Source organism: Argentina anserina, chromosome 3, assembly GCF_933775445.1.
Source record: "Argentina anserina chromosome 3, drPotAnse1.1, whole genome shotgun sequence".
NCBI classification, from domain to species: Eukaryota; Viridiplantae; Streptophyta; class Magnoliopsida; order Rosales; family Rosaceae; genus Argentina; species Argentina anserina.
In genome coordinates this window covers 27,076,008-27,089,823 of record NC_065874.1, presented here as the reverse complement: position 1 = coordinate 27,089,823, position 13,816 = coordinate 27,076,008, and the positions used below count along the sequence as shown (strand labels likewise).

The following is a 13,816-nucleotide window of genomic DNA, read 5'->3' as shown; positions in this document are numbered from 1 at the left end:
TGGACTAGTGAGGTTCATAGCTTCGATCTTGGTTCCTACCTAGATGAGGGGAGACTATTATTTTCTGGAATCAAAAACCAGAAAGAAGCGAGGTGCGTAGGCACAAGTATTTCGCCCATCATCAAGAGATATTTTCTAAGCATGTGTATCAACAAAGTTTCTGTGGGACGCTACATACTCCTTTTGTTGATGTTAGAGAATAATAGAAAACTCTCAAATTGATCGTATAAAGCGCGCGTGTGTGTGTTTAATAAATTGATCTCCCATGATTGATGATGTATTCACTTATGCTCTTATTCTGTTATAAAGTACCAAAGATGAGCAACTTGACCGAAGTGGAAAGAATGAATACATGCTGAACTAGACTTGTTATATTAGTCATTGTTTGTAAGTGTAATGAGAAAGATGAAGTCATGTGATACTTGTAGGACTTATAACACAAATATTGTCTCATTATCCTAGTATTGACTACAATGAGTTATATTCTCTCGTTATGGACATAATTTTTTTCCCCTATTAGATCAGTAGTAGTGTCCATGGAAAGTGATTTGCAGCATATGATAATGGTCATAGAATATATGTAAATGGATGTTAACAGATATGAAAGTGCCCGAAGGACCTTAATTATTTGATTAAATACCTCAAGACCACAAAGAGCTTATGAAGTCAGATTACGACGTTCCAGAGAACGTAGTACAATCGGTTGCAAGAACTTTTATCCATATGTGTTCATATGAAAGCCAATTTTGGACTTTATTCCGTCTAAGTATAGATGATGAAGAGACTCAATGAGTTATGGATTCATATATGTAAGTGTTGTTGGGACACTATTGCTTTCATCATGATGTGATTAACTATGCGTCTATGTATCGTCATTGGACTTAATTTGTTCCATTGACATGAGTCTAGTTCTACATTTAGCGAATCAATACATTCCTCACATACTAACGCCACCAGTAGCTCATACACACTAGCGTACGCGTTTGTGTTGATGTTGACACTGGTAGCATAGATGATACGGATAATTCCGTCTCAGATTAAAATCAGTCATTCATTGGTCAATTCCCATATTCCTTTGTGAAAGACACATTGAATGTGACAAATCAGAATATGTCCAATTTCATATGTCAACTTCAATGAGACATACAAGATAGCTCGCTCATTGAAATATGGTGAATTTGGTACATTTGGAAAGGTCTATGTGTCTACTTTCCAGGGACACCAATCATTTGTTCATAGATATCGTATTGAGTGAGTTATGGCCGTTTTAGCAAAGTATAACAGTTCTGTCCGACAATTTTCAAGTCATTCAACTTCGACAGAGCACTGTGAACTGCTCCGGTCGAGTTAGATTGTAAACTTTATGTCACTAGAAATCCACGGGTGTTTACTTTCCAGAACATTTTACGATTTGCTTATACCTATTATGACGAAGAAGTTATGGCCGTTGAAGTGAGTGAAGGTTATTCTAACTGGGAATCTGATATTCATTGCAAACTCTTGTTTTGAGTTGTTATGCAATCTTGTTTCCTAAGATCTAAGATTGGCTATGTATATCATGTATGATCTAAGGATATGTGGTGAGATTAATAATTAATCATTAGCCCAAGATTACGTTTGAGAAGCATGTAATGAATGTTGTATACGTTGTTCTTTGTACTCCATGATTATGACACTAATATGGGGGAATTGTTTTGTAGACTTCATGGGGAGTCTACCTCACATGATGCTATCAAATGTAGATGGTGCGTCAAGCTCTTTTTCCCTTCGATTAAGATTTTGTTTTTCACTCAAGAGGTTTTTAAATTGCTTGACAAGGTTTTTACCGAGGCAACGATGTGTGCACCATGCAATCTAGGCATGCGACATAATGTGGAGTGTTCCGGGAGAATTATTATTCTATACTTGTGTGTGTCTTAGCCTTATTAGGTTTTTAGTTAGAGATATATTCGTATCTCTGTAATAAATTAAGACTCTGAATCCTACGAGATTGTGGGTATGTAATGCATATATATATATGTCTTATTATTAATCAATAAACAGTTACTTTATGTTCTATTATGTTGTTATTATTTTGTTTCGTTTCTTCTCCAACAGTAGTGACATTTTTCTAATTTCTTATGTGAGATTGCACTTTTTTTTCTAATTTCCCCAAAAAAGAAATACTCACAGTAAAGTTCAATTTTACCATTTTTACGATATGAGTCTTCAAATATTCATCTCGATCTGAGTCTTCGATGGATTGTATCTCTTGTTCGTGAGAGGCATATAATATTCTTTGTAAGCGTCTTCTGTTTGATCTCTTCTTCCATAATCTTCATAATATTCTTCATCACCCTTCACCCATCACTTATCCACTTCCTTATATCCGATAAATTGCTTGATTACAGATTTGAGGGTGAAAACCCAGAAGCCCAGATCTCATGTTATAAATCGATAAATTCAAACTTCAAACCATGGCAGCCATGACTAGTGATCTTTAGTTTTACACTGTCTCACATGTTGCTTTACACTATTACAAATCCCATGATGGTGCTCTACTATTAGTTCCCAGACGGCCAGACCCAATTGAGACAGACAACATGATCTTTAGGTTTCGGGCGGCAATGGAATTATGGAAGTGATGGTAGCAACGCCGGAGGTCGAGGGAGTTATATCGATTCGAATTGTGGAGAAAAGGGTAAACGCTGCATTCCCCAAGTTCCTTCTTACCCTTTCAATTCTTGATTCGATCGGATTAAGCCCGTATCAGAGAACCTTCCTCGACTACGCAGCAACATTTTCAACTTTACAACTCCCAGATTTTACCTAATTTAATTATGTAATTGAATTTTTACTCGAGTTGAGTTGTTTTACAATTTTACTTAATTTAGCAGCTTTTTTTGTTTTAACGGTGTTAGCATAGATATTGGTGCATGTAGATAGCTGGATCAAATGATTGGCTAGGATTGCATATCACTGATATCAGTTATTTGTCCACTTGCAATTTGGTGGTCTTCTCTAATTAATAAGCCGTAGCATGCCGCATTAGTATGAAATCCCAACCAAATCTTAGGTGTGAATAGTTGGCCAAAATCCCAAGGGATTCTCTCCAACAGTGAGAACCAGAATGCATGCTAATATTCTTTACTTGACACAACACAAGACGCCTACTCTGATATTCTTCTTCTTCTTCTTCTTCTTCTTCTCTATTCCCTCCCTGTAGTCCCAGTCAGGCCTATCATATTATTTTCCCGGCACGGTTTCCCACCTCATTCAGGCTTTAAAATTGGGGCCCTGGATCCCCCCACTATTGTCTTTGACTGATCCATTTTGACCAGTCAACTAACTTTGACCCATCAATTCCCATCCCCATATCATTCCATTGTCCCCACATTGATTCATCATCTCTGCAAAGGACCCAACGGAATTCTGGTCACCATTATTGTGCTCCCGATGTGCTCTGTGTTCTTACTTGTGAATTCTGATAATTCATCTTAATCATCTCGCTATAAATTATTTATGAGTTGTATCAATATTGGAAGATACTAATTTAACCGACAATTGATTTACGTACGAGTTTGATATATCCTTGTTTATTAGTTATTTTGTTCTATATTGGTGTCCAATTTCGCACAAACGATAACCGAAACTGGCCAAACTATTTTTGCATCGATTACATTTGGTTTTGAACTCTTGATGTAACAAAGAGCCAATACCCTAGCCTCTTCTTCCTCTATCGAAAAATTTCGAAGTCTCGCATGTTTTGATAAATCAGCTCCTAACAATCGGTCGATCGATTCATTCCATCACTATTATTCATAAATTTAGCCCACACCACTCGAATTTCTTCGAAGTATTAAGTTTTGTCTCACCTGTGGTTAATTGTTTTAAATTAATCGATCATTCATGATCTTTCTTGGCTTATTGGAGTCTAAGACAAAGTTCTCATAGGATCCAAAAATGTGATCCATCATGGTGGTCTCAATCATTGTCTCTTTATCATTTTCCCCGATATATGTCATATATTTCTGACAACTATAACATGCAACTAGAAATATGTGGTTGCTACATTGTGTTTCCCGCTAGCTACTCCAAGAATCTTGTTCCATATAAGGTAATATCTTAAACACTTGTAAAGAAGCTCAAAAATCTGAGACGTCGGATCCCGATTTGATTGAGCCTATCGACACCCATAATGGGTTGCATGTGGATAACAAAGTAATGATGCTGCTTAATTCTATTAAGAAAGAAAAAAAAAGAAATTATTATATATATTCGTCATTTTTATATATTTTATGTGTCATATATTTTAATGTTATTATTTTATTTTTTATTGTGATTATTTTCGGATTAGTTTTGATATGTAAATAGAATTTTTGTTATTTTTATTGACTAATTAACTAATTGTGCTAATTTTAATCACATAGAGAACTAGGAAAAGTTGGTGTTGATGATATGACATAGTGTGAATGATTAAGTAATAGACCTTTTAAGACGACAAAATCACTTCGTTTTCTTGGCGATAATGAAAACACTGCCTAGGTCATCTGTTGATTTTGATGTTTAATTAAGTTAAAAAGAAGACAGGCCACCAATTTATGCAAGAAAACAAAATGTGAATCATGATTGTTAATTTGTTCTTGGTCTTGGTCTTTGTACATGATGGATTAGATTTCTAATTAAGCTAGCTAGCCTTTGCTTTCTCGGGTGAGTAGGCACTCTTTTACCGGGAAAATGAAAGAAAATCGGACGTGTACTTTAGGAGAAGCATGAAGCATCTTGTTGTTAGTGGGATTAGTCTATGTCTCTAAGTCATAGCACTGTAGGAACACAGTACATCTACGAAGTGATTAATTTGATGAAGATGCTATTATGAACTTTCCTCGTTTAGTGAAGCAAATGGTGAAAATATTAATAACTGTCTTGGTTGAAGCATCAAGTTGTCTTCGAATCTCATTTTCTGATATATTACTTGCAACAAGATTGTGTTCTACTCCATTGTTGTACTTCAATTTAGTTCGCTACAGAGACTGTAATTTTTTTAGTAATTAAAGAAGGGAATTCATGTCAATTAGTTCTCTGTATCATTCTAATTTTATCGAAGGGATCGGTAAATTGGTACTTTATTCAAACTAAAGGTTTTGATATTGAACCCTAGTTGCTTCATGCATGCATGTCACATTTACACTACATAATTGAATTTCTACATCCCTTGCACTCAAAATACCTAACAACAACTTATGTATAAGTTGGGACGTATGAAGATACATAAATATTACAGCACATAATGTAGTAATCAAATCCAATAACTCTTCGAACAAACACAGCCAGGTTTTGGTACCCGAAACCTGGTACAATTACAAAGACGATGAGATGTGAATAATGGTAGACTGGTAGTAGTATTGCACTGAGGACGATTAAGACTGGTCACAAAATGTTCCCATAGATGGACCACGAAGCATGACTGTACCCAGCAAACACCAAAGCAAAGAATTGCAGACGTGCTTTTCTCTACGAATAATAATAACCAATTAAGAATGAAGCAATGCAAGATAACCGTGGGAAGAAATATTCCTCTGTCTTGTGTCCCAATCAAACCCTGTCCCCAACCATCATCACCCTGTCCACATCAGCAATCCCAGTAACAACAACCATTGAATCCAAATAATTTCACCCAGTTCTCCACTGGGTCACCCCCCTCTACAGTCCAAAACCAAGTTCCAACATCTTCTTCTTCTTCCTCTATCCTATTTGCTTTGATTAGTTAGACCAAATCTCTGTTTTCCTTTGTCTTATTATTTTCTTAATTCTTTGTTTCTCTGGGAACACGAAGTAGGCTAAGGATTGGAGGCGAGCGGTGGTGGGGGACGACAATGGTGGTGGTAGTGGCGGGAGGGGTCAGCGGTGGGGACCACGCAAAATAGTTGCAATCCACGCGAGAAAGGGACCCACATGCGTAGCACAGCGAGCTAAGTTTTTGCGCCCCCCCCCCCTCTCACTCTCTCTATCTGCATCATCATCATCATCATCATCTGGCGGGGTTTGCTCGGCTCCATTATATAAAGAAACCGTTGCGGAAGAGAAGAGGGACTTGTGGGACTCAGCTACTTCTTCATCTTCTTCTTCTTCCTCTGCTTCTACTATACTCTCTGATCATCAAACTTTGTTTCATTCTTTCTCTGCGTGCAAGCTACCTAGCCTGAACCTCGAAAACCTCCTCTCATATCCATTATCATCTTCCGTACGGCAGAACCCATCATTTTTGTTAATTCTTACCTAAGTCTCTCTCTCTCTGTGTCAGTCACCTGTGGTTTGCTTTGCTTTATATATTTCCTCCTCGCTTTGCATGTGACTACTGCTTTTACTTTTCTTAAAAACCCAGAACTCGATCTCTTCTTTACTCTTCCATCTTTCACTTCCTGCTTGGTACACAAACTAAGCTTACCATTCTCTCTTTCAATTCTGCGGGAGTGTTTGACTCAGTGCATGAGCTTATGGATCCTTCAAATGGACAACAACACCAGGTAGGATATAATTACAAGCTTCTTGTGTGCGTTTTTGTTGAGAAGCTCTCGTCACTTCTTTAGTCTGTACCTGGTTTTGTTTATGATTCAGATTCTGGCTCTTTGGTTCAATTTGAAGAACTATCCATCTTCCACAAGAGGAAGTGATGATGTTCGAGTTTCGTTAACCTATATATTATAACGCATAATATTATGATTATTACCCCTCTCCTTCTCCAGTTCTGTTTGTGCTCGAGCTTTCAATTTTCCCAAGATTCTAGTTTTGGTCTATATGTGTATTTACACTTGATTAAACGATCCCTTGTACTAATTTGTAATTAAACTTTGGTAGTAACTTCTCTAACTTGTTACAAACCGGATCTGGCTGTTAATGAAAAGAAGGAACAAAACATGAAATTAAATGTGTTGTGATCATAACATAGCTGAATCTCTGGGCTGAGTATATATCATGATGATGAGCATTACATGTCATTATGTCAGTTATGACTTCCAACACATGAATCATGAACTATATGAGGTGTTCAATCTTGTGACTTAAAAGCCAAGTTTAGAATATAATTCATTATCATTTTGTAGTCTATTAATTTACTTCTGTGATCCACTATCAGGAAATGCAAGCTCACAATTCACTAGACATGTTGGTCTGCTCAAAATCCCAGCAGCAATCAGACCCGAGAAAACCAAGGCCACAGCCAGATCAAGCCCTCAAGTGCCCCAGATGTGACTCCACCAACACCAAGTTCTGCTACTACAACAACTACAGCCTCACCCAGCCCAGGTACTTCTGCAAGTCCTGCAGGAGGTACTGGACCAAAGGCGGCACGCTGCGCAACGTTCCGGTTGGCGGTGGCTGCCGCAAGAACAAGAGATCCTCATCGAAGCGATCTTCGCAAGACCCTCAGCAACCACTCACCCCCAACTCCAACCCGCACCTGCCATCGCTCTCCTACGACTCAAGTGATCTCAGCCTCGCCTTTGCTAGGCTCCAGAGGTCATGTGAGCAGCTGGGTTTCGATAATCACCTATCTATGTTAGGAAACCCAACCACCAATTCCCAGAGTGACATTTTGTCGAACAGTTCTTGTGCATCGCAATCGCCAGGGTTTCTGGATGCTCTCCGGACCGGGTTCTTGGAAACTCACAACAGCAACGGCTACCCGAACAATTTGTACTATGGGTTTGGATCAAATGGGGGGAATCACAACATGGTGGGTGAGGTGGATGGGGTTTGTGGAGAAATGGGGCTGCACCCATATGAGGAATTGAGCAATGTAGCAACCACAACAGCTGTGACAGTCACAACAATGAAGCAAGAGCTGAGCAGGGACATTGAGACCAACAACAACAAAGTTTTGTGGGGATTTCCATGGCAGATGAACAATGGCGATCATCACAGCTTAAACATGGGTGGTGGTGGTGGTGGTCATCTTGAGTATGATAATTCAGGAAGGGAGAGCTGGAATGGACTTGCAAATCCATCTTGGCATGGACTTCTTCCCCTAGTTTAAAATCAAGTGGTACTCACCCAGAATATTACCAAAACTAAAAGCATAGTGTACTTTAAATTTAATTTGTTCACTTAGTTATCATCATCAGAGACTCAAAATGTAATGTTGCAGTCCTCTAATTAAGTTTTGTATTAAGATATGTAATGATATGATCACTTCTTCTTAATTCTTCTTCTGAAATCCCTATCTATGTTTGTTTGCTAACCAAGACAAGAAACTTGCAGAGGTTGCCATAGAATTCCCATTCATTCAAGGTCCCTCATTCAAATGAATCAAATCCATACAGATTTTAAAGGGGAAGAGAGATGTTTCATGGTTTGGGCAGTCTGAAGTCTGAACTCTTTGACTGCTTTGTTGTTTACTGCAGGCTTTGGATGATAGCAACATATTCTGTTATGATTACCTCTTAGATTTCTCAGGCTGCAGAATTTTTAATTTGGGAGTGCCAAATCACAAAGGAATAATTATAATATAATTGGGGTGGTTGATGTGTTTTCTTCTCCCCAAGGATGAAAATTTCAGTGAAGCATGACTGCATGAGCACAAGTTCCATGGTGGATTTTTTCTATTTTCTTTGTTGTAGCAGACCAAATCCAAGTTAGGATTTAGGCGTGGGAGAATAGTCAGCAGTTTCTGTTTTGGAAATCTGCTCTGTCTGGTTTGTTTAATGGCAAATTTGAAAAATTTGGACTGACATTTGAATTTAAGTGGCACCAAAATTTTCAATGGGTGTGTTACCAATAGACTAATAGAATATACGAAAATATGGAATTGCATACTTTAATTTTATATCGTATGGTACTAAATTCTGGATGTGACAATATGTCCTATGGAAAAAGACAGTCCATGCCAAATAGTTTTGGACCAGATGGATTGGTGGTTGGGTGCTTGGAGATATTCCAAGATTGTAACTTCAGATTAGGAAATCAATCTATTTGCCTTAGTCGATGAGACTTGCTATTTCTTTTTGCAACAAATAGTGGCCGGGTGAGTTATCCCTACGAATTGGAGTAATTTAAGTATGGTACATCCCCAAAGGATGTATTTCACAAGATGGTATTCGAAACCAAGTGCATCTAATTATCTGGAGAACCGTTTGCCCACTTGCACCGTCCGCTCTACTTATAATCTAGCATGCTTTAACTAAACCAAATCTATTAGATTAGACATTGTCTTTTGTTTCTGTATTTAATTTTCATGTATTTATCATAAATTTGAATTTGAGAAGATGAAGTTAGATGAGTCTAATTTTTAATTTATAATGTGCTTATTATTATTTAGAAATCTTGTATAACATTTTTCCTTATTATATTTAAAGTGTTTGGACCCGTTCTTCCAAAGTGTAGAGAACTACAAAATGAGTAACTTTTCACAATGAATCAACAGTGATCCGAATTGTAATTTGTAAATTTTAGAGTAGCTCATGACAAGAGGAAAAAAGAGAAGAAAATGGGGGAAAAAAAAAGAAAAATAGGCATAAACCGGCTTTAAACAAATGCGAATCAAGGCGATTTATGCAAATTCGAACTAAGGGTGAGGGTGGCGTTGTAAGCAGCTAGAGTGATATTATGGCCGTATCAGATAAGCCAGTTTTCTCATAGTTAAAATAACAAGGAATGAAGGCTTTTGAACCCAGGTTTCAAGAACAAACGAACAATGAAGACGCAAAGCCAACATAAGCCTGAAAACCATATGTACATCAAACAGGACTTTACCTAGTAAGATAAGCAAGAATAGGCATAAGTGCATCTCAAACAGTGAGAGTTGTCTTAGTAGCTATAAATGGTTAAGAATGAACTATAGCTACTTATTTAGAGTTATGCTCGAGGTGGTCTCCAGCAGATATTTAAATTGAGCTATAAATTTAAAGTTAGAAAATTTAATAAAAAACTTTTTTTCTCAACTCTAGTTTAATTTAGCTATATATTTTAGCTAAATCTAAACTTAAGTACCTTTTAACTATTCTGTTGGAGATCAAAATTAGCAAAAAAACTAGCAAAAAATTCAAAATTTTTTTGAAGTAGCTAGTCTTTTGGAGATGCCCTAAGGTATATAACATTAGCTATGCCTATAGAGGTACAATATAGCACAAGCCACACTTGTCGCTATTTAACAACAAAGACATATACAACATATAAAATCAAATCTGTAGTAGGAAACAATGGCTATCATAACGGAAGTTCTGAACAAGAGGCTTTTTCGATCTGCAGTAGCTGAAAGTAGATCTTATTGTACTTATAGAGCTACAAATGAGTACTAAAGATCAGGAAGAATGAGCTTGGATTTAGTTGATAATTTGCTATTGTATGTAATGACGTTTGGGACACCTATCATTTCTGAGAAGTTCGGTGCCTCTATAAATATGAACTTAACTCGTATTAACCAATGAGAAGTTAAACGAGTAATATTTTGTTACCAAGTGAGATAGTATTGCAAAAAGGATAGCTGAGCCCATGGCAAACTTCTTTTGACCAACACTGTTTAGCAGCGCACAAGAATTAACACAACTTCCGATTTGGGATACAGCATAGCTGATAATAAGTTTAATCTTCCAATGAAAAAACTATCACAGATGCGATAAAAAAAAAGGACAGATATAAGAGTACAACATTACAGAATAGATTAAGAACCTAAGCATCCATGGAAATTTCAAGGAATTAAACAAACGCATCTGATTACCAAGCATGGTCTTAAAAGTGATCACAAATTGTATCTAAGACCAAAACATGTTTGTAACAGAGCAGATGAAAAATCACTTAAGATCTTGGCTTCTCTTTCTTCTCTTTGAAGAGGGCCAAGAGTGACACACCTGAGACCTTCACAACCTTGAACCTAACTCCGGGAATATCACCAACAGCATGACCCTTCCGTCCAAATCCGGCAATCAACACCTCGTCCTGCATGCAGAAAAAATAGTCAGTAAAGCAACAATACAAGACTCAGTACTGGTTAAACAAGAGAAACTTCTTGACTATACTCACATTCTCCTCAATGTAGTTCAAGCAACCATCATTGGGCACAAAGGCAGCAATCTTCTTTCCATTCTTGATGAGCTGAACTCTGGCACACTTTCTAATGGCAGAGTTAGGCTGCTTAGCCTCAATACCACTGGAAAGCAATATCCAAAATCAGTTAGAACTATATCTCCAAGTATTCCAACACAAATGAATGGTATTACAAAAAGAAAATTGAATCGAGGCTATTTGACATACATCTTCTCCAGGACAATGCCTTTAGCATGGGAAGATCCGGCAAATGGCTTCTTCCACCCGTTTCCAAGATGCGACTTCTTGTATGACTTGTCAGCCCACCTTTGCCTTCTACGGTGGTTCTTCAGCTTGCGAGCTGCTCCCATTCCACGTGTTTTCCTGTGAATATTGGCCGGCAATGTTAAAGAAATCATTTCAAAGAACAAGAACCAACACAAAACCCCCCACAAAATTCATGGTTAATACTTCCTCCTTCAACAGATGAATGATGATATCCAAGTCATTGAACCCCTAAAATGTCAGAATAAAGTCTAGATCTGCTGCTAACCACAAACAAACTTTGAAAATAAGACCAAAATCTATATGGCCTTAAATATAATGCTTTTTATCTTGCGCACATAAACATGCATTATGAAATCCTTGTACATTTTGCATTTTTATTAGAGCAGTTTCTAATAGCGTTCGCCTTTGTACATAATTCCAGTAAACCAAATAGCCGAATGTTAAACTACAGAGGAACATGGTCAATCAAAAGTGTTAAAATGTTCTAATTCTTTAAACAATGAAAAATACATGACTTCACAGTTGGTATGAATGGTTCCTCAACAAGTAAAATAAGTTTATATAACACTGCAATGTCATACATGAACTCAATGGAATAAAATTTTCAACAATGAAAAATCTAGCAACCTAGCCAGTTCCTAATTGAGCTACACAAAAACGATGAAGAGAAATATAACAACTTATCACAGATTGCAGTTCAACAAAGCAAAACTGCACTAGTTTCCAGAAACTTATTCATTAACTCAATTGCGGTTTTTCCTCTACACATTCTTAAACTATCTCATCAGTTCAATGTCTGAGACTAAGGAGATCCTAGACGAGAAATTCAAAAACGATGAAATTAGAGAGAGAGAGAGAGAGAGAGAGAGAGAGAGATCTGAGAGGAGGAGGAGACTGACCCCATGATTGAAGAACGCGAAGAGGCCTCGAGCTACGACTGGGGAAGTTGAAAGCTTCGGCGCGGCAGGAGAGCGACGAATGAAACCCTAGTGTGCCCCTTATAAATAAAACCCCTCTGTTTGGGCCTATAAAATGGGCCATTGCATTTGTCATTGGATCGGTTGTTTGTCAAATTTTCTCTTTATTGTTGTTTACTCTTGTTTTTTTTTTTTGAATAAACCCTTGTTCTTAATTATTGATACAATCAGATTTGTCACCAGGGTACGTGTTGTCTATTTTCAGTAATAAAAAGGAAAAATTTATGAATTTGTAGAGATCGAATCCCAAGATACATTTGTATCGCTTGGGATATTAATGAGTTCACTATTTTAACATATAGCACATTTGTAACGTATTTGTAAGGTACAATATACTTAGACTAAGGGAGTGTAGAACGATCGATTTGAAAATAAATAAGAGTGCAGACACGTATACAAATAAAATTTAATTTATTAATAATTAAACGCGGGGTTACAATCTTTGTGAACTCCTCTGTATGTAACTTGACTCAAGGGTGACGTGCACTTGATCTTGAGAATTTGAGTTTGATTTGGATTTGGATTTAAGGAAGAACTAGCGATTTGGTAGCATGATGATTCTTTGTAGACTTGGGAGACTTCGGGATTTCTCGAGAGTGATCTTGCTCAAGTGATTTTCTCTCTTCTTTTCCAATGTAAAAATCCCCCATCTCTTTATGTTGACTCTCTCAACTGTGGGGTGTCAGAATGTTGGAGTGCGCATCAAAGATAATGTTGCGATCTTTGAGCGCAATGTGCCTTGGACAGCTTTGAGCCACTGAGGACAAATGCGTTCTTTGAGCGTAGTGCGCGTATGACGGCTGTGAGTCTCTGAGGGTGCACTGCGCTCAAATTGATTTAATTATAACCGTAAAGAAATTTATTAATTTAATCAAATGTCCGATTACCATTTCGATCGTCAATGACATTCAATTTCCAATTAAAGTCAGAATCACATAGCTTCGATTACGATCATCCGTTTATGTGCTAACGCAAATTTTATTCGGATTTGTACTGACTTTATTAACTTTTGGGCCACGTGTGCAATTTTTTCGGGTTCTTGGTCGATTTAATTATTTAATAAAAATGATTTACTTCATTAAATTTCTTGTGTCTACAAATGCCCCCACTTCAAGTCGTGTTGCAGACATGTCGTCGTCACGTGCCGAAAGCGCAGCTTGAAGTATGCACTTTGATTTGGAGAATTTGTGGAGCTAGCTTCCGGGGCTCCGCAAATTTTGTAGTAATCTTTCCTTATGACTTCCGAGATTTAGTTCGTCACAAAGAGAAATTACTGACTTTCCCGTCGATTTAATTGATTTGGTGTTGATTCGGTATGGCTTGAGCATTTATTGATGATCGTTGACAAATTTCTTCTCTAACATTAATTGCTTGGGAGTGTTGGTATTTATTGATGATCATTGACAAATTTCTTCTTTAGCATTAATTGCTTGGGAGTGTTGGCATTTATTGATGATTATTGACAAATTGCTTCTCTAGCATTAATTGCTTAGTAGTGTTGTTTTTTTTTTTTCCTGCTTGCATTAATGTAGCTGCATGCTTGTCTACTTGAG

At 37.3% G+C, this 13,816-nt stretch overlaps 2 protein-coding genes across 2 annotated transcripts; one reads left to right on the top strand and one right to left on the bottom strand.

The window, feature by feature from the left end:
• Positions 1 to 6,092: 6,092 nt before the first annotated feature.
• LOC126786095 (dof zinc finger protein DOF2.1-like) lies at positions 6,093 to 8,180 on the top strand. The gene is made up of 2 exons (XM_050511807.1): positions 6,093 to 6,506; positions 7,115 to 8,180. Exons 1-2 carry the CDS (start codon positions 6,477 to 6,479, stop codon positions 8,012 to 8,014), a joined length of 930 nt encoding a protein of 309 aa, XP_050367764.1. The 5' UTR covers positions 6,093 to 6,476; the 3' UTR covers positions 8,015 to 8,180.
• Positions 8,181 to 10,611: 2,431 nt separating this feature from the next.
• On the bottom strand, positions 10,612 to 12,278 carry LOC126787776 (40S ribosomal protein S23-like). The gene is made up of 4 exons (XM_050513675.1): positions 12,186 to 12,278; positions 11,227 to 11,382; positions 10,996 to 11,122; positions 10,612 to 10,911 (listed from the first exon to the last, which is right to left on the bottom strand). Exons 1-4 carry the CDS (start codon positions 12,188 to 12,190, stop codon positions 10,771 to 10,773), a joined length of 429 nt encoding a protein of 142 aa, XP_050369632.1. The 5' UTR covers positions 12,191 to 12,278; the 3' UTR covers positions 10,612 to 10,770.
• Between the last annotated feature and the right edge of the window lie 1,538 nt (positions 12,279 to 13,816).

Coding starts and splice junctions, on each gene's coding strand:
- LOC126786095 (XM_050511807.1), top strand. CDS start 6,477: ATGGATCCTTCAAATGGACAACAACACCAG. Junction 6,507..7,114: donor CAAATGGACAACAACACCAG/GTAGGATATAAT, acceptor ATCCACTATCAG/GAAATGCAAGCTCACAATTC.
- LOC126787776 (XM_050513675.1), bottom strand. Junction 11,123..11,226: donor GGCATTGTCCTGGAGAAGAT/GTATGTCAAATA, acceptor ATTGCTTTCCAG/TGGTATTGAGGCTAAGCAGC. Junction 10,912..10,995: donor TGAACTACATTGAGGAGAAT/GTGAGTATAGTC, acceptor TTCTGCATGCAG/GACGAGGTGTTGATTGCCGG.